This window comes from Thermobia domestica, chromosome 6 (genome assembly GCF_964235325.1).
Source record: "Thermobia domestica chromosome 6, izTheDome1.hap1.1, whole genome shotgun sequence".
Lineage (NCBI taxonomy): Eukaryota > Metazoa > Arthropoda > Insecta > Zygentoma > Lepismatidae > Thermobia > Thermobia domestica.
Genome location: NC_137459.1, coordinates 39,720,269 through 39,736,010, shown reverse-complemented (window position 1 = coordinate 39,736,010; position 15,742 = coordinate 39,720,269). Strand labels below are relative to the sequence as shown.

The 15,742-nt window shown below is 37.1% G+C and overlaps 1 protein-coding gene across 1 annotated transcript in view; it reads right to left on the bottom strand.

Annotated features, from left to right (window-relative positions):
- The window catches only part of LOC145687954 (patched domain-containing protein 3-like), a 317,349-nt gene that overhangs the window by 19,005 nt on the left and 282,602 nt on the right, over positions 1–15,742 (bottom strand). Inside the window, exons 11-15 of the mRNA XM_081761553.1 lie at positions 14,435–14,612; positions 11,543–11,683; positions 8,141–8,265; positions 3,857–4,018; positions 2,177–2,447 (exon numbers count right to left, since the gene is read on the bottom strand). Coding sequence (XP_081617679.1) covers positions 2,177–2,447; positions 3,857–4,018; positions 8,141–8,265; positions 11,543–11,683; positions 14,435–14,612 — 877 coding nt within the window. The remainder of the gene's footprint in view (positions 1–2,176; positions 2,448–3,856; positions 4,019–8,140; positions 8,266–11,542; positions 11,684–14,434; positions 14,613–15,742) is intronic.

Below are 15,742 nucleotides of genomic sequence, written 5' to 3'. Positions count from 1 at the left end.
CAAAACTTACGGCAAAACCACATCGGGAAAGAGGAATAGTGGTCAAAAGAAAACTCTCAGTGGCAGGCCGCGCCAGCATTAAAGCGGATTGTTACTCAGAGCTATCGTGCAACTGCAGAGCAATGGACGAAAAACTCAAGCAGCACCTCCCACAGCCTGTGTTTACAATGTTAATCCGCCGCGACCTCTATGATATGAACATAGAGGGTCGGATTGAATGTGCGAAAGCGCTAAGGGACCAGTATGCTTTTGCATGATGTCAATGTGCAGCGAATATGCAACATGGATCGCTGGTGACTGGAAACGTATGATATGGTCGAATGAGTCATCGTTTCTCTTATTTCTAACTACGGACCAGTTTGTGTGTGGCAGACACCCAGAAATATGATACCCAGTGTCTCTGCCACCAAATAATGAAACACGGCGAAGACTGATGCTATGGGCCGCAATTTCCTGGTTTTCAATATGTCCTGTACGGACGCTTACCGGTCGCGTCACTGACCATGATTATTCGCCATTTTAGGAGACCACGTGCATCGTATAGTCCAAGTAAGTAGTTCCAGTTAATGACGCCATATTCCAGGATGATCATAGACTCATTCACACAGCTAGAGCTCTTGCAGTGTAGTTTGAGGAACTCCGGGTTAAATACCTCTTGTGGCGCAGCCAATTCCCGGACTTGAACATAATTGAACATCTGTAATCCGTTTGGAGACACGAAACCCATGCATATTTCCATCTCCATTCTCACTCACGGAGGTAAGTGACGTACTGAGAGTGGAATTATGTAAACTTGGTATCATTCATGACCTCTATAACTACATTCCACATCGCATCGGAGCTGTTCTGAGGACAAAGGGAGTCCAACGACATATTAATCTGGTACGTTGCCCTTTTCAACGAACTTAAAAAGTTCGTTACTGCATTTTTATGTCTGTCTGTCATTTGCGATTTTTTCCACTTCGAGCCCTCCATTCGATAGAGCATCAAAAACTATCTGAGAAAGTGATGGAATTTTTCGCGTTACTCTTACCGTTCCCGAGATATTGGCCAATAAAGTTCCGATTTCGGGAGATTTAAGGAGCCATATCTCGGGAACCGTAAGTCATAGGGATTTGAACCCTCCATTCGATAGAGCATCAAAAACTATCTGAGAAAGTGATGGAATTTTTCGCGTTACTCTTACCGTTCCCGAGATATTGGCCAATAAAGTTCCGATTTCGGGAGATTTAAGGAGCCATATCTCGGGAACCGTAAGTCATAGGGATTTGAACCCTCCATTCGATAGAGCATCAAAAACTATCTGAGAAAGTGATGGAATTTTTCGCGTTACTCTTACCGTTCCCGAGATATTGGCCAATAAAGTTCCGATTTCGGGAGATTTAAGGAGCCATATCTCGGGAACCGTAAGTCATAGGGATTTGAACCCTCCATTCGATAGAGCATCAAAAACTATCTGAGAAAGTGATGGAATTTTTCGCGTTACTCTTACCGTTCCCGAGATATTGGCCAATAAAGTTCCGATTTCGGGAGATTTAAGGAGCCATATCTCGGGAACCGTAAGTCATAGGGATTTGAACCCTCCATTCGATAGAGCATCAAAAACTATCTGAGAAAGTGATAGAACTCTTCGCGCCACTCTTACCGTTCCCGAGATATTGGCCAAAAATGGCCAATTTCCGGAGATTTAAGGAGCCATATCTCGGGAACAGTAAGTCATAGAGAGATCATATTGGTGTTGATCAATACCTAAGAGGATGGTGAACATTTTGATACTAAATAATAACCAGTGGCCACTGGCTAACTGGTCACCGTTCCTCAGATACTGGCCGAAAAAGTTCGAATTTCGGGAGAGTTAGGGAGCCATATCTCGTGAACCGTAATCATAGAAAGGTGATATTTTGAAAATTTTACGAGAAAGAAGGTGGTACGGATAAAACGATTTACTTTTACATGTAGAAAAAAATCTCAGCTATCTTCCCGCTACATCCCTCCATTCTTTTTTAAAGTTCTTTCTATTAATGCTCTTGGAGCATTCTCAACTGGTTTTCAGCTATTTCCATTAAATTGATCAAGATCTGTATATAAAGTAAAATTTGTTTTAAATAAATTTGGCGATTAAATAAAAAACCTTTTATTTGGAATGACCAGAAACTAATCACAAGGAATGACTTACCATCTTTGCTTCCCTGCAGAGACGTAAACTTGTGTCCTACATGGGCTGAGTAGTCAACTGCCAACCCCACACACAGTAGAATAACAATCGATGTAGAGATCTCAATTGTTAGACCGAATAAGTACATGGAACCCACTAGATCGATCAGCGTGAATCCCACACAGCATATCACCCAAATGGAAGTCTGCAGATTGTTGATTAGGATAATTGTCACCATTGCTACTGCTGCTATTGTTAGGCTTAGGTTTCGAAGTAACTCTTCACCGATCACCTGAAATACATAAGAAGTTAAGAACTACACCTACAAAAAACTTTAAGGACTATTCTACTTAAAATATCTTTATATCTCAACCTCAATTTCATATTTATATCAATTCTGAAAGTTTCTTTTTTTTATTTGTTTTTTGTCTCATGAATCACGAAGAAAGTCCGTTCTACACAAGACAAGGCAATTAGAACTGTATGTTAACAGCCAAATAACTAAAGCAAAAGACAATATTAAAATCTGAAGAATATAATACCTATAAATGTAGAAAGAATTACGAAATACAATAGCATAGCTTTATTACATGATTTCAGCTGAGAAATATGTTATGACCACGTTATGAAACTATCTCTCATTTGTCAGCTGAAAACATACGTAAAACTTTTTGTTTTTCTATTTTGAAGATTTTCCTGTATTCTATGCTAGTGCATTCTCAACATTTTAATACTGTTTTTCGTTTATTATTTTCAGAAAATGTTAAAAATTGCGTGCATTTTACTTTGAATGGCTTACGGATAAACAAGTATTTGTTAAAAACAGAAATTTGTAGATGAAGAGAAATAAGCTCAATGGAAACAACAAAAATAATGTGATAATTAATAGTATATACATTATTATTTTCACAATTTGACGATTTTCTTATATTGTAGATTCACCTAAATTTTCAGAGCAGACAACACTGTCAAAATAAAAACTGTGCTTCCTAAGTAGGGATGTTTATTGGATCAAAAGTTCCAATATATTTCAGGCAAAATTTTTCTTGTAGGCCTTATATCTGGAGAACTACATATAGTGAAGCCAAACTCAAACTATTACTTAACTCAGTATGATGTGCTTATTCCGTAAAAATTACAAAAACACGATTTAGGGGCCATTCAAAAATTTTATGGCTCCTGATCCAAAAACTAATTATTGGCCAAGATCGCAATCTTTTGATGCTTTCTTTTAAAAATCATTTTTAAAACTCTTGTTTGTTTTTATATGAATTTTATTACAGAAAAGGAACAATATAATTAGCTACATTATCTCAAACTGTATAAAATTAATAAACTTCAACACTCAGTACTAATCCACAGATGCTAAGAATATTAAGCAAGTTACAGAAGAAAGCAAATAAGACAAAAGAAAGCGAAAATTCCCACAGGAAATTAACAATCCAGATCTTGCACAATTTATCTTTGTTATTCCTACCACAAGTGAGTGAGTCCAGTTTAAGTTTCCATAAGTGATTCAGACGAGTAATGAAGGTTAAGAATCAGAATTATAGTGTTTCATCAAGCACTAACTCACGCTAATGGACTGAGCATTTAATTTTGAAATTTCAATCTCATAATAAATTCTGCTATTATTACTGGATATAAATCAGTTATAGTAAAGAAGGTATTACTGGAAAATTAAATAAATAAATTACACACCTGATTGGCAATCCATGTAACATACTCCGATGAATAGGCCACGATTCGATGATCTCCGGTGGTTAAGTTGATTGAAGAAACAAGTTCCCTCATAGACTGCATTGCATGCACCTGTTCTGCTGTTGTGTTCATCAGGATGTACTGGATCGTAAGTTGTGAAGCCTAAAGGAGATACAAACTATTAGCTCTTTTTTTTCTCTGGATTATTTCAGAGCACTATATATAATCTAGATAGGTTACACAGTTTTCCTGTACGTTTTGGTTACACAGTCTACTCGTTGCGAAAGTTAACGCTACACTACTGGCTGAGGTATCAATGAGTTGAGATTGGTTTAATTTCAGCTTATTAAATAATATTTATATTCTATCTCCAAGAATGATTCAGACAAATTGATAGTGAGCTAAACTGAACCAAAGTAAGTGTAGCTAAGTTTAACCATGAGGCAACCCTTCCCTAGACAGAAACTTGACCAATGACAAATTAATAGAAAATTAAGTACGGCTGCCTACTAAATCCGCTGCAAAGAAATTGGTCAAATGGATAAACATAATTACTGTTAGCGTGTGTGACAAGAGTTCAACTTTAAGCGACATTTTACAATTTCAGTATCGAAAATTGCTCAATTCTTGCATACACTGCCTATAGTTACTGCCATTATTTACCAGGTGAAAGCTGTAATGGAGCTTAAGTATATACCACAAGCACCTCAACATTGTACTATTCCAGACACATGACTTCTCAGATATACAATGGGTTTCAGATGAAAAGTGTGTTAATGCTCCAAAGTGTCCAAGTTAGGCAGCTAATTCCATTTTATTGGTTTAAAATTCGTTAAAAAAAAAAAAAAAAATAAAAATAAAAATAAAAATAAAAAAAAAATAAAAAAAAAATCAGGCGTCATATCCTATATCTTCAAGGTAAAAGCCCCCTCCCCAACCTTCGCGAAGGGCCACAGGAGGCCCAAAGTTGGGTGGAGGTAGGATTTCACACTTTGTAGACTACGGCATATACAAGAGATGGTGTAGTCAGCACCATACCCCACCCATCTTAAGCCCCAGGTTTCCGCAGGTGCCCACTTTACAGAGGTTGGGTAAAACTCGGAGCTGCACTGCAATGAGGTACAAAAATTTCTCATCTCCACCAGCTATGAAATCCAGGCTCCAATTTGGTGGGTAGACTCCTTATCGACTATGCCACCGCATCCCCATACTAAATATTTATTTGATTAAGATATAAAGAGCGCATGGACTCATATGAAATCAGTTGATATCAAATCTACAAAACATCTAGTTCCTAATGGATTAAAAGCAGGTAACACCTCAAATTTCAGCGTAAATTTTTCCAGGGTTAAAACTGTCCCTCGAGAACATAGGTCCAATGCCTTTAATGAAACTTGTACAACAATTTTTCAATGTTTCCATCTCGTGGTCTCCTCCTGAACGTCAACCTTTCTAATCATTTATTAAGGTCAATCATCTCTTCGTTCGCTGAAGTCACAACCTCTTTCTTCTCTTTTCAGTCACTACTTCTTGTCCTGACAGAATTAGTATCATTTCTCTTTGCAACACTGCACTCACTTGCACCCCTCCTACTATATGTGTTACTCGACCCGGACTTTTTTGACAGAATCTATCTTAACTTGTGAAAACAAGCAAATATTATATCTATCTATTGGACTGGGGACAGAACCTATGTTTTGTTTTACAATCCTGTATCTCTACCCTTATCTTATCAATTGTCTACAAGAAAAAATGAAGGATAGATAGATCGAACAGATTTATGAAACAACATGTAAAGTGTGCTAAACATGACTTTTTAACTGGATGTTCCTTACTAACCTATTAGAATTACTCACGCAATACAATCGATGTTGTATAATTCCCAACTTCGCAATGATTTACTTCACATGTATCAACATCTGCCACAATGAATACTGATTTTCTTTTTCCTAAACTTTAAAACAGCTTCACTATTTATAGAAGTTTTCTCCTGATTGCCCAACTCTCTGGTAGTGAATAACGGATAAATTCTTTCTACCTGCGTTTGTGTTTTTATACTTCTGTTATCTGGGGGTCTCTCAATGCAATCTTTTGCATCCCTTTTATTTCTTCTGTACATAGACATCTTCGTTCTTATTCTCCCTCCTCTGTAACTAACATCCTGGACTTTGTCGTTGATCGCAAGTTATTCAGGATTATAAATTCTCTATACGATGACTTGCTTATCCAGCGTAACTTCCACTCTCTGTGATTGGTGTTTGACTTGGGACTTGCACTTAAATCCAATCAAATGCTGTTCTCCATCCGTCTCATTGAAAACAAATGTAATCTACTACACTTATTACACTCACGGTGAACTCACTAAACATATCTCCTCACACCAAGACTTAGGTGTTATACTTAAGGAAAAGCTCACTCTTATTGGGCACATCAAATCCTGTACTTCAATACTTACGACCAGTGCTGTAGTCCTAAAATTTTCAGAGAGTATATGCTGATTTGTGATAATCTATCATTGTCATAAGGCACACTGAAGGTATTTTTAATGAACAATGTAAATCGTATGTATTAATTAATTCAATATGAAGAATACATTATTGTTTTATAGTTTAAAACCATTTCATGCTATTTTCTTGATGACACTCCTTACATAAATCACTGTATTAATTACATAAATGGGTGTAGGTATGGAGAAGGAACCAACTCACTCCGAGAAGAAACAAAAAAAAATCTCGTCGGATTTTTTTCATGACTCATATATTTGAACACCTGCTAAGAATATAAGAGAAAAAAGGTAATACAGTCACTTTATCATTGGAGTCATGGCCCGATTAAATAAATAAATAAATAAATATAAACGAAACTATACACATTGAAACAGAAGGCACACTCTCATGGCTAAGATTAAGCAGAGGGTATACGGCGTGTACCGCCGTGTACCCTCGACTACAGCCCTGGTTACGACCTACTTTGATTACTTTATGTTTACTAGAATTTAGTTTTCCTGTCATAAAATATTCACCTCCAGAATTACATAATACTGTTCACAAATCTGGAATCAGGTTGCCTACAGAATCTTGTCAAATCGATATAGTCCTAAATTTATTTCTTCCAATATGAGCTCAGTTTCAGAACTCCTATGTTAGGTTTCACGTGAACACATGAACTCATTTGAACTGCATGTTCAAGCTCTAGAAAAACAATATTGCATGGTTACTTTATTTGTTTATTTAAATTTATTTATTCATTCAAGATTGTGGTGGTAAAATTATGTCGAAATTCCTGCTATCTTAGTTTAATATTAGCATCCCTACCTACCATCCAAGTCTGCAGAATTTGCTCTTTTATAAAACAAAGATTATCGCTTACTAGAAGTTCCTTACTTTAGACTATTTTAATTTTAATTCTATACTCAGAAATCAACTAAACAAAATATTGTAAATATGTTATACAGTGTTGTGCTCTACATTTATTGTTCTTTGTTACGTTATGATGTTTAATTTTCCTTCTAAATTGTTATTTCATAATTTGCTTTGTCATTTCGTGTCCTTGTACTGAAACTTTCTGTGAATAATAATAATAATAATAATAATAATAATAATAATAATAATAATAATAATAATAATAATAATAATAATAATAATAATAATAATAATAATAATAAAAGAATGTTGCACAATAAAATAAAAGAAAAAAATGATACAAAAACTAGAAAAGTTGAAAATCAACTACAAGACTAAAAGCAAACTGACAGTCGTCTTCTAAAATACAATGAACATTACCGATTGTCCAAAATGGTCTGATATCTCAGGATTAAGGATGGAGGTACAGTACATAGAATCTTTACAATACAGACAACTCTGTACAGTAAGTACAAATTTGGTTTAGTTTCACGTCCAACGATTATGCCCTTTACACTAAGGGAGTCGGATGATTAAGGCATGTGAATGACGATGAAAGAAATGGTAGAATGAGAAGGTGGAAGAAAAGAGAATACCCGAGAAAACCCATAGACACGATGTTGTCCACTACAAACTTACGTGGCCCGGGATCGAACCAGAGAACTCACGCACCAGAGGTAAAGGCTCTACCATTGGGCCACCAGGCACCCCCGAGTAAAAGCTTGAACTTGGTAGTCTTTTTACCTATCGTTGTTCTGGCCATTGGCTTGCATCATGACAGCAGTAAACTTCACTTATATTGATCCCTCATTAACTTCCGGATTATTCAATTAAGCGATTTGTAGGTTTAGCTGAAAAGAACGTAAGTGAGAGTTTAACTTACCGTGATGTTGTAGTCATCAATTGGAACAGCATCGAACTTGATATCCTTCATGTAAGACTTCCCTTCGTTTGTAAGGAACAGAAATTCTGTCAGATAAGCTTTGAACTCGTCGGAATCCTCTGGCTCTGAAAGACAAAGAATTATATCGTCAACTAAACAATAATAACAATCAAGCAGAATTGTGATATATTATTAGATAATAAACTAATCGCAGAGCAAAGCCAATCAATTTTATTATAAAACCAATACCTTGTGACAGTTTCGCCAATGAAACACGTGGTTTCATCAGACACTATCTGATGAAGACACGTGTTTAGTTGGCGAAACTGTCATAAGATATCAGATTTATAATAAAATTGATTGGCTTTGCTCTGCGATTAGTTTATTATTTAATTATACAGGGTGTCCTACATAAAACCGGTACGACTCACTGTCTACCTACCTTTCACGCAAAAGCCATTTTGCATTACTTCATATGTGGATATCCCAAACTTACAGATTACAAAGCATGTGTCACCATATTATTACATCTTATATAAACTGCCTCTTTAGAACTTTCGGTTTATAAACAAATGCGTCCGGTTTATTCCGGACGATTAATTCTTCATTACATTCCCAACGGATCATGTAGTCCTCTATTTCTTGTTCAGATCTTGAATTCTAGTGGTTATGGAAGGCTTGACACCAAAGTATTTCGCCACAAAGATTTCTTTAGTCTCTTCAATGGAGATTGTTTTTGTGTAAAATTCCATGATATCAGTTCAGCGTTCAATTGCTAATTGCACTATTTCTCCATGGCTATTACTTTTGAACTATAAAACTCAACCAAACAATTACGACTACCTAGAAGTAATGCGATATTTCAATGTAGCCAACTATATTCGCTTGATAAGCAATAAGGCCAACACATATTTATTCGTGAATGTCAGATTGGTAGGAAGGCGTACCGGTTTTAAGTAGGACACCCGATAATACATAATAGGCAAAGCTGTTATAAATGGAGAATAGTAGACCAAGTGAGCCCGAACCTCAATGAAATACGTGAGCCGCGAGCCCAGTCATGAGACGTGAGTGCGAGCCCAGTTGTGAGAAGTAATCGCGAGCCCGAATGAGCACGAGGCCAGTTAAGAGAAGTGAGCATGAGTCCGAATGATCACGAGCTCACTTGAGATTAGTGAGCACGAGCTCATTCGAGAGAATTGAGTGTGAGCCCGGGTAAGCGCGAGCCCAGTGCAAAATGGACATCTATGCTACAACTTAGGAACTGAAAGATACACCTCTTGAGTCGCAGACCAAATCTTTATTCTGCTACGCCATGCATTTAGGGTCCACACTGACGACAATGATTGTAATTAAATACTAATTATACGCGAATACCACTTTCATATAATTCGGCAATTATTATCAACGTCGATACACGTCCTACAGAATACATTAAGTGTAACATATACTATTAAATCTGTAATCTTACAATTTCCACGGATTCAATCTTAAAACTCCAGGAATTTACTAGCCAGCTAACTGGTTCAGCAGCGCAAATCTGTCTTCAACATTGGGGGGGGGGGGGGAGGACATTTTTTTTTTTTTTTTTGCAATGTCCAAAATATTTATGAAGTTGAAAAACAATTTTGTGGAGGATCAGAGAAGCAGAATTGTCTTCAACGTTGGAAGGCAGGAAGATTTGAGGCTTATTCTGGGGGACATCAATTTCGTTTCACGTTCCTTTGTGGCAATCGGACAAAAGTAATCAAATTTCTCCCCCCAAAACACATTTCAAATCGGATTATTGGGGGTGACAGTCCCCCTCAGTTCTAAGATTGGAGGGGACGTGAGTTGAGTTGATTTGGGTTTAACGTGTCGTTCAGCAGCGAGGCTATATGAGACGTGGACCTACTGATTAACGTGGAATCCGAACCACATGAGCTCCCGCAGGGAATCGAACCCGGGTCTCCCACGCCAAAGGCGCGTACGCAAACCGCTTAGCCACGGAGGAGCTCTTGGGGGGACATGTCCCCCTCATCCCACCCGGGGTTTACGCCAGCGAACTGGTTCAAATCAGACTATTTGTATCCTGGGCAACCTTCTGTACTCGCTGATTGTCACAAGAAATTAAATAACTACACGTGGGCGGGGTGAAAAGTTCTCTGCCTGACAATGAAAGACTGCGAATTTCAGCTCACAAGTCTCGCGAATTTTGGCATCCAGCTGATCAAGAAAGTTGGAGTAATATTCGCCTGTTAATTGTTCTCCTTTTTGCAAAGTAATCAATTAACAGGATCCCTTTCGCACCCCAAAACACACTGGCCATGACCTTTCCGGCCGATACGATCGTCTTCGCTTTCTTTGGCGCTCCACCACCGGCTTCCACCCACTGCTTGGACTGCTGCTTCATTTCTGACGTGTAGTGGTGAACCCATGTCTCATCCATTGTCACAAATTGCCGCACAAAATTGGTCGGATCCTTTTTGAATAAGTCCAAAGATTGCTGCAAAAATCGTTTTCGCATTTTATTTTGGTCGGCAGTCAGCAAATGCGGCACCCATCTTTCGCAGAGCTTTCGCATCCCTAGTTCTTTGCACAAGATGTTTCCGTTCCTCCGATATCCCCACACTCTCAGCGATCTCACTCACTTTCACTCGCCTGTCATCCAACACGATATCATGCACTTTTTCGATTGTTTCCGGTGTGGTTGCGGTTTTCGCCCTTCCTTCACGTGGATCATCTTCGAGGGATATGCGACCACGTTTAAATTCAGCTGCCCACTTTTTAACGGTTGACATGGAAGGAGCAGTCCCCGTAAACTTTTGTCAACTTCGGATGAATTTCCGTAGGGGCTAATCCATCCAAAACGAAAAATTTGATTACCGCACGATATTCAAGTTTATCCATTTTCACAACTAAGACGCAAGACGTCTAACTGCAACGATGCCTGCACACAAACTACTTGAGAGAACAAGTTGACACTTGTTATACGAACAACTGAAAAGCGCCCCCAGGCGAGAATTATAAAATTTTGCTAATTAGAGTGCCATCTCTGGGTCAGGCCGAGAACTTTTCCACCCGCCCTTGTAGCTCCTAATAACAAAATATAAGTTGAAACAAGGATGCTGTGAACTTTTAAAGTGTAACTTCCAATAGTTTTCGTGTTTTTCATGCAGTTGAGGTAATACGTGCTGTAAACTTAAGGTTAAAAATGAACTCCACTAAAACTACTGGAACTTCAAGTATATAATAAAGCTAATGAAAGGCGTAATTTGATATTATTTGTTATATGTGGATCAGTTTCTGAAAGGATAGAACAAAGAAGAGGCTGGAGAAAAAAAAAGAGAGAGAAATATGCAAAGCATTTCTAGACCTACATCTATAAATACAAATGGATTGAAATAGAAATCCAAAATTTACCTGAATAGTCAGTTGAGTTGAGCCACTTCTGAAACGACTTATACCAGAAATCTACAGTCTCCTTATTAATATAAGGATTCTTCTCTACCAATGAAACCAACTCGTTCAGCTTGTCCTTTTCGTAGTAGTAGTCGATTTCACCTAGAAAAGAATTAGATTATTACGTAGCACATCGACATATACGAACAAATTACTTTAAACTATAAAAGCAACTTAACGTTAATTCAACCGCTACTACTATAAAATAACTTTTAAGGAAATAAACAGGCAAATAGTGCAGGGTTGGACATTAATGACTAAAGACTAGTACAAAATACATAAGAATTTTACAACATAAAAATAAGCAAGCAAGAAAAATGTGTTATTCCTTAATTTTAGCAAAACTTTATTTTGAGTATATAGACAACGAAAGACTAATCAAGATAGGCAACTTTCATACATGTAAGAGTCTACTATTGTCCACCATGAGGTACATTTTGCTGAACAGTCTTCACAAAGGCTATTCAGCACGTTGACTTGGATACAATATCAAAATACCTTCTCATGGTTTGGATAGTCTCTGCACATTACAGATCTTCTATATCCTAACAGATTCATTGAATGGTTGTCCCATGCGTATTAAGTAGGTCAAAGTCTATTACTATGCTAAATTTGATGAAGATCTCGGTGAAATTTATTGGTTTCACGAAGTCCAAATCCCAAGTTTCATGGCAAATAACTCGGGAATTAAAGATATACACACCATATTGTTGCATATGCACATAAGTTCGCTGAAGTCTACCACCATGCCAAGTTTGGTTCAATATCGTATGAGTAATCAATCGTGCACAATATTATTAATTATTATTATTCTTATTATTAATATGTAAGGTAAGCCTAAAGAAGGACGAAAAAAATATATATTTAAAACAATTCCAGAAAGGAAAATGTAGGGGAAAAGAAACTTGAGAGGTGGAAAAGAAATTCACACAAGGGAAATAAATTCTTGTTAAATTAGATATTCTGAAGAGCCACTTCCAAAGTTAAGATGATACAACTCGTAACTCCGCACACACCAAATTGCCAAAGATTTCTTATGCTCAAGTATTTCTCGTTGACTGATACAATTGGAAACACTGCTTCATTCCGAACAAAACGAGGTATGAACCATGATCCTACGATAAGTACTCTCGACGCAATAGCTGCTTGACAAAGTCTAAAATTTACGTTAAAAAAGTGCAAGTCTCAAAAGGGTTAAATGCGACTTTATCTCTCAAAATCGTTACGTTGTGTCCTTCAGCTTGTTCGACCATTTTGTTGTTATATTTGCTATGAGGATGGAAAATACAAATTATGGTTAATCCTTACCATTTACCTAGACTTCTACGACAAGTGAAATCAAAGGGCAATGATTAATTGAAGACTCGCTATAGAAACCAATGTAAGTGCCACCTTGAAATTGTTTCATTTATTTTTTAAATATGTTTATGCCTTAGTTAGATTTTCATACTTCGTTATATGCTAGGTTGTTTCTAAGCAATAGTATTTTCAACGAACTTAAAATGTTCGTTACTGAATTCTCTATGTCTGTGTGTCTATCTGTCTGTTATTTGCGATTTTTTCAATTTTGTACCCTGCGTTCGATAAAGTACCAAAAACAATCAGAGAAAGCGATTCAATTTTTCGCGTCACTCTTACCGTTCCCGAGATATTGGCCAAAAAATGGCCGATTTCCAGAGATTTAAGGAGCCATATCTCGGGGAATGACAAATATTTTGGTAACAAATAATAACCAGTGGTCATTGTCCACTGGCCAATGGTTTGGACAATGAACAGTTACCTAAGAGATATTTTGGTACCAACAGTAGCCGATGGCCTAGTCCAATTGGCCACTGGTTTGGCCAATGGCCAGTTTGCCACTGGCCACCAATTAATGTCGGTACCACAATGTTTACCATCCTCTTAGACATTGATTAACACCAATATCATCTCTCTATGGCTTAACGTTACCATGATATTGGCCAAAAATAGTTCCGATTTCAGGAGATTTAAGAAGCCAAATCTCGAGAACCGTAAGTCACAGAGAGATCATATTAGTGTTGATCAACACCTAAGAGGATGATGAACATTTTGGTACCAAATAGTAACCGATGGCCACTGACCAACTGGGTACTGGCCAACTGGTCACCGTTTCCCAGATATTGGGCAAAAAAAAAATCGAATTTCGGGAGATTTAAGGAGGCAATTCTCTGTAACTAAGTCATAGAGAGATGATATTTTGCTAATTTTTGCGAGAAACAGAACAATGTGTGGATCGCTCCATCTCTCCATTGTTTATAAGTTCGTTCCGGCAATGCTCTTGGAGCATTCTCAACTGGTCTATTTTGTGACACTTGGGCACAATTTACTATCTTCTGTCTCTACTGTTACAGTAACTATTGTTTTTGGCACTTACATTGTTTTCTACAGCGAGTCTTCAATTATAGATGAAATTCTATGACAGGGTATATAGAAAGCAAAGTTATGAGTTGTTTTGTTCAATTTGGAGTAGAACAATAAAATGTCAGTCTTCGACGAAAGGACGGAGATTGTGATTTTGTGCTGGGAAGGCCACAATCTTATTTGTGAATCCGGTCCTCGGTACACTACATCTACATTAGATACGTAAACAGTTCAAGTGCAACGGAAAAATCTTCCATTTGCACTTTACGATTAGTACACAATGTCAGAAAATTCCAGTTTTTAAGCTTTTCTTCTTCTTCTTCTTTGTTAAATTACTAAGTTAAATTTATTGTAGAGAGGTTTACTACTAGCCTACGTATTTGACATTTGCTGAAAACTTTTCTTTTTTCATTCTAAAATTCTAGCCTCGACCTTAAACTTGTACAGTGTAGACTACAAACGAGACCTTACCCAAATAAATGCCAGCTCGCTTTCCATGTTTGGGGAAATACTGCTTTAAAGCATCAGCATATTGCATTGGATAGGAATCCGGATTCAGGTACCAAATAGGATCAAACTTCTGTTCCACTTGTGACAGACACCAGACGTTGAAGGCAAGCATTACCAAGGTTACAACGGTCACAATTATCTGCAAATAATTTAAGAGCACATTTATTTCTATAAGTTTATAAAACATACACTAAATTAAATCTTACTGTTAAAACATTTAAAGCTGAACTCAGTTTTTTTTTTAAAGCTATTAAGCTATTACCATATTTGTTCTACTATTTCGTTTTTTTTTTTTTGTTTTTTTTTATGCTAACCATAATTCTTTCATTTTCAACGAACTTAAAATGCTCGTTACAGAATTATGTCTGTGTGCCTGTCTGTTATTTGCGATTTTTTCTATTTTGAGTCCTTCATTCGATAGAGCATCAAAAATTATCTGAGAAAGTGATGGAATTTTTTTGCGTCACTCTTACCATTCCCGATATATTGGCCAAAAAGTGGCTGACTTCTGGAGATTTAAGGAGCCATATCCTGGGAACCATAAGTTATAGAGAGAGAATATTGGTGTTGATTAATACCTAAGAGGATGGTAAACATTTCGGTACCAAATACTAACTAGAGGCCGCTGTTCAACTGAGCACTGGTTTGGCCAGTGGCCAGTTGGCCAATAACTACCAGTTAATATTGGTACCAAAATGTTCACCATCCTCTTGGTATTGACTAACACCAATATCATCTCTCTATGTCATCTCTTACTGTTCCCGAGATATTGGCCAAAAAAGTTCGAATTAAGGAGCCATATCTCGGGAACCAGAGATTATATTTTGCGAATTTTCGCGAGAAGCACAAGATTTCTTATAAAAAGATTTACTTTTACATGTAGGAACAATCACTGTTATCCTTCCCGCTCCATCTCTCCATTATTTTTAAGTTCGTTCTAGCAATGCTCTTGGAGCATTCTCAACTGGTATAGTTTTCCAGTCTATACGGCCTTTTACATTTTCTTTGTGTATGATGCAGCCTACTCCTGCTTTAGCTCTCTCATTCTTTGGCACTCCGCTGTAAAGCATCAAAAATTCATCTTTCAGTATCTTACACCCCATCCCTTTCTTTTTGGTTTCCCTTACGGTCAAATATTTTATTTTTTTCATTTCTCCTACGAATTTATTTCTTTTCCATTCAAGCTTCTTATGTTCCAAGTTCTATACGTCGTAGTCTGTTTTCCTCGCCAGGTCGCCATTAGTTCTTTCCGTTCTGCTCTTGACCTAT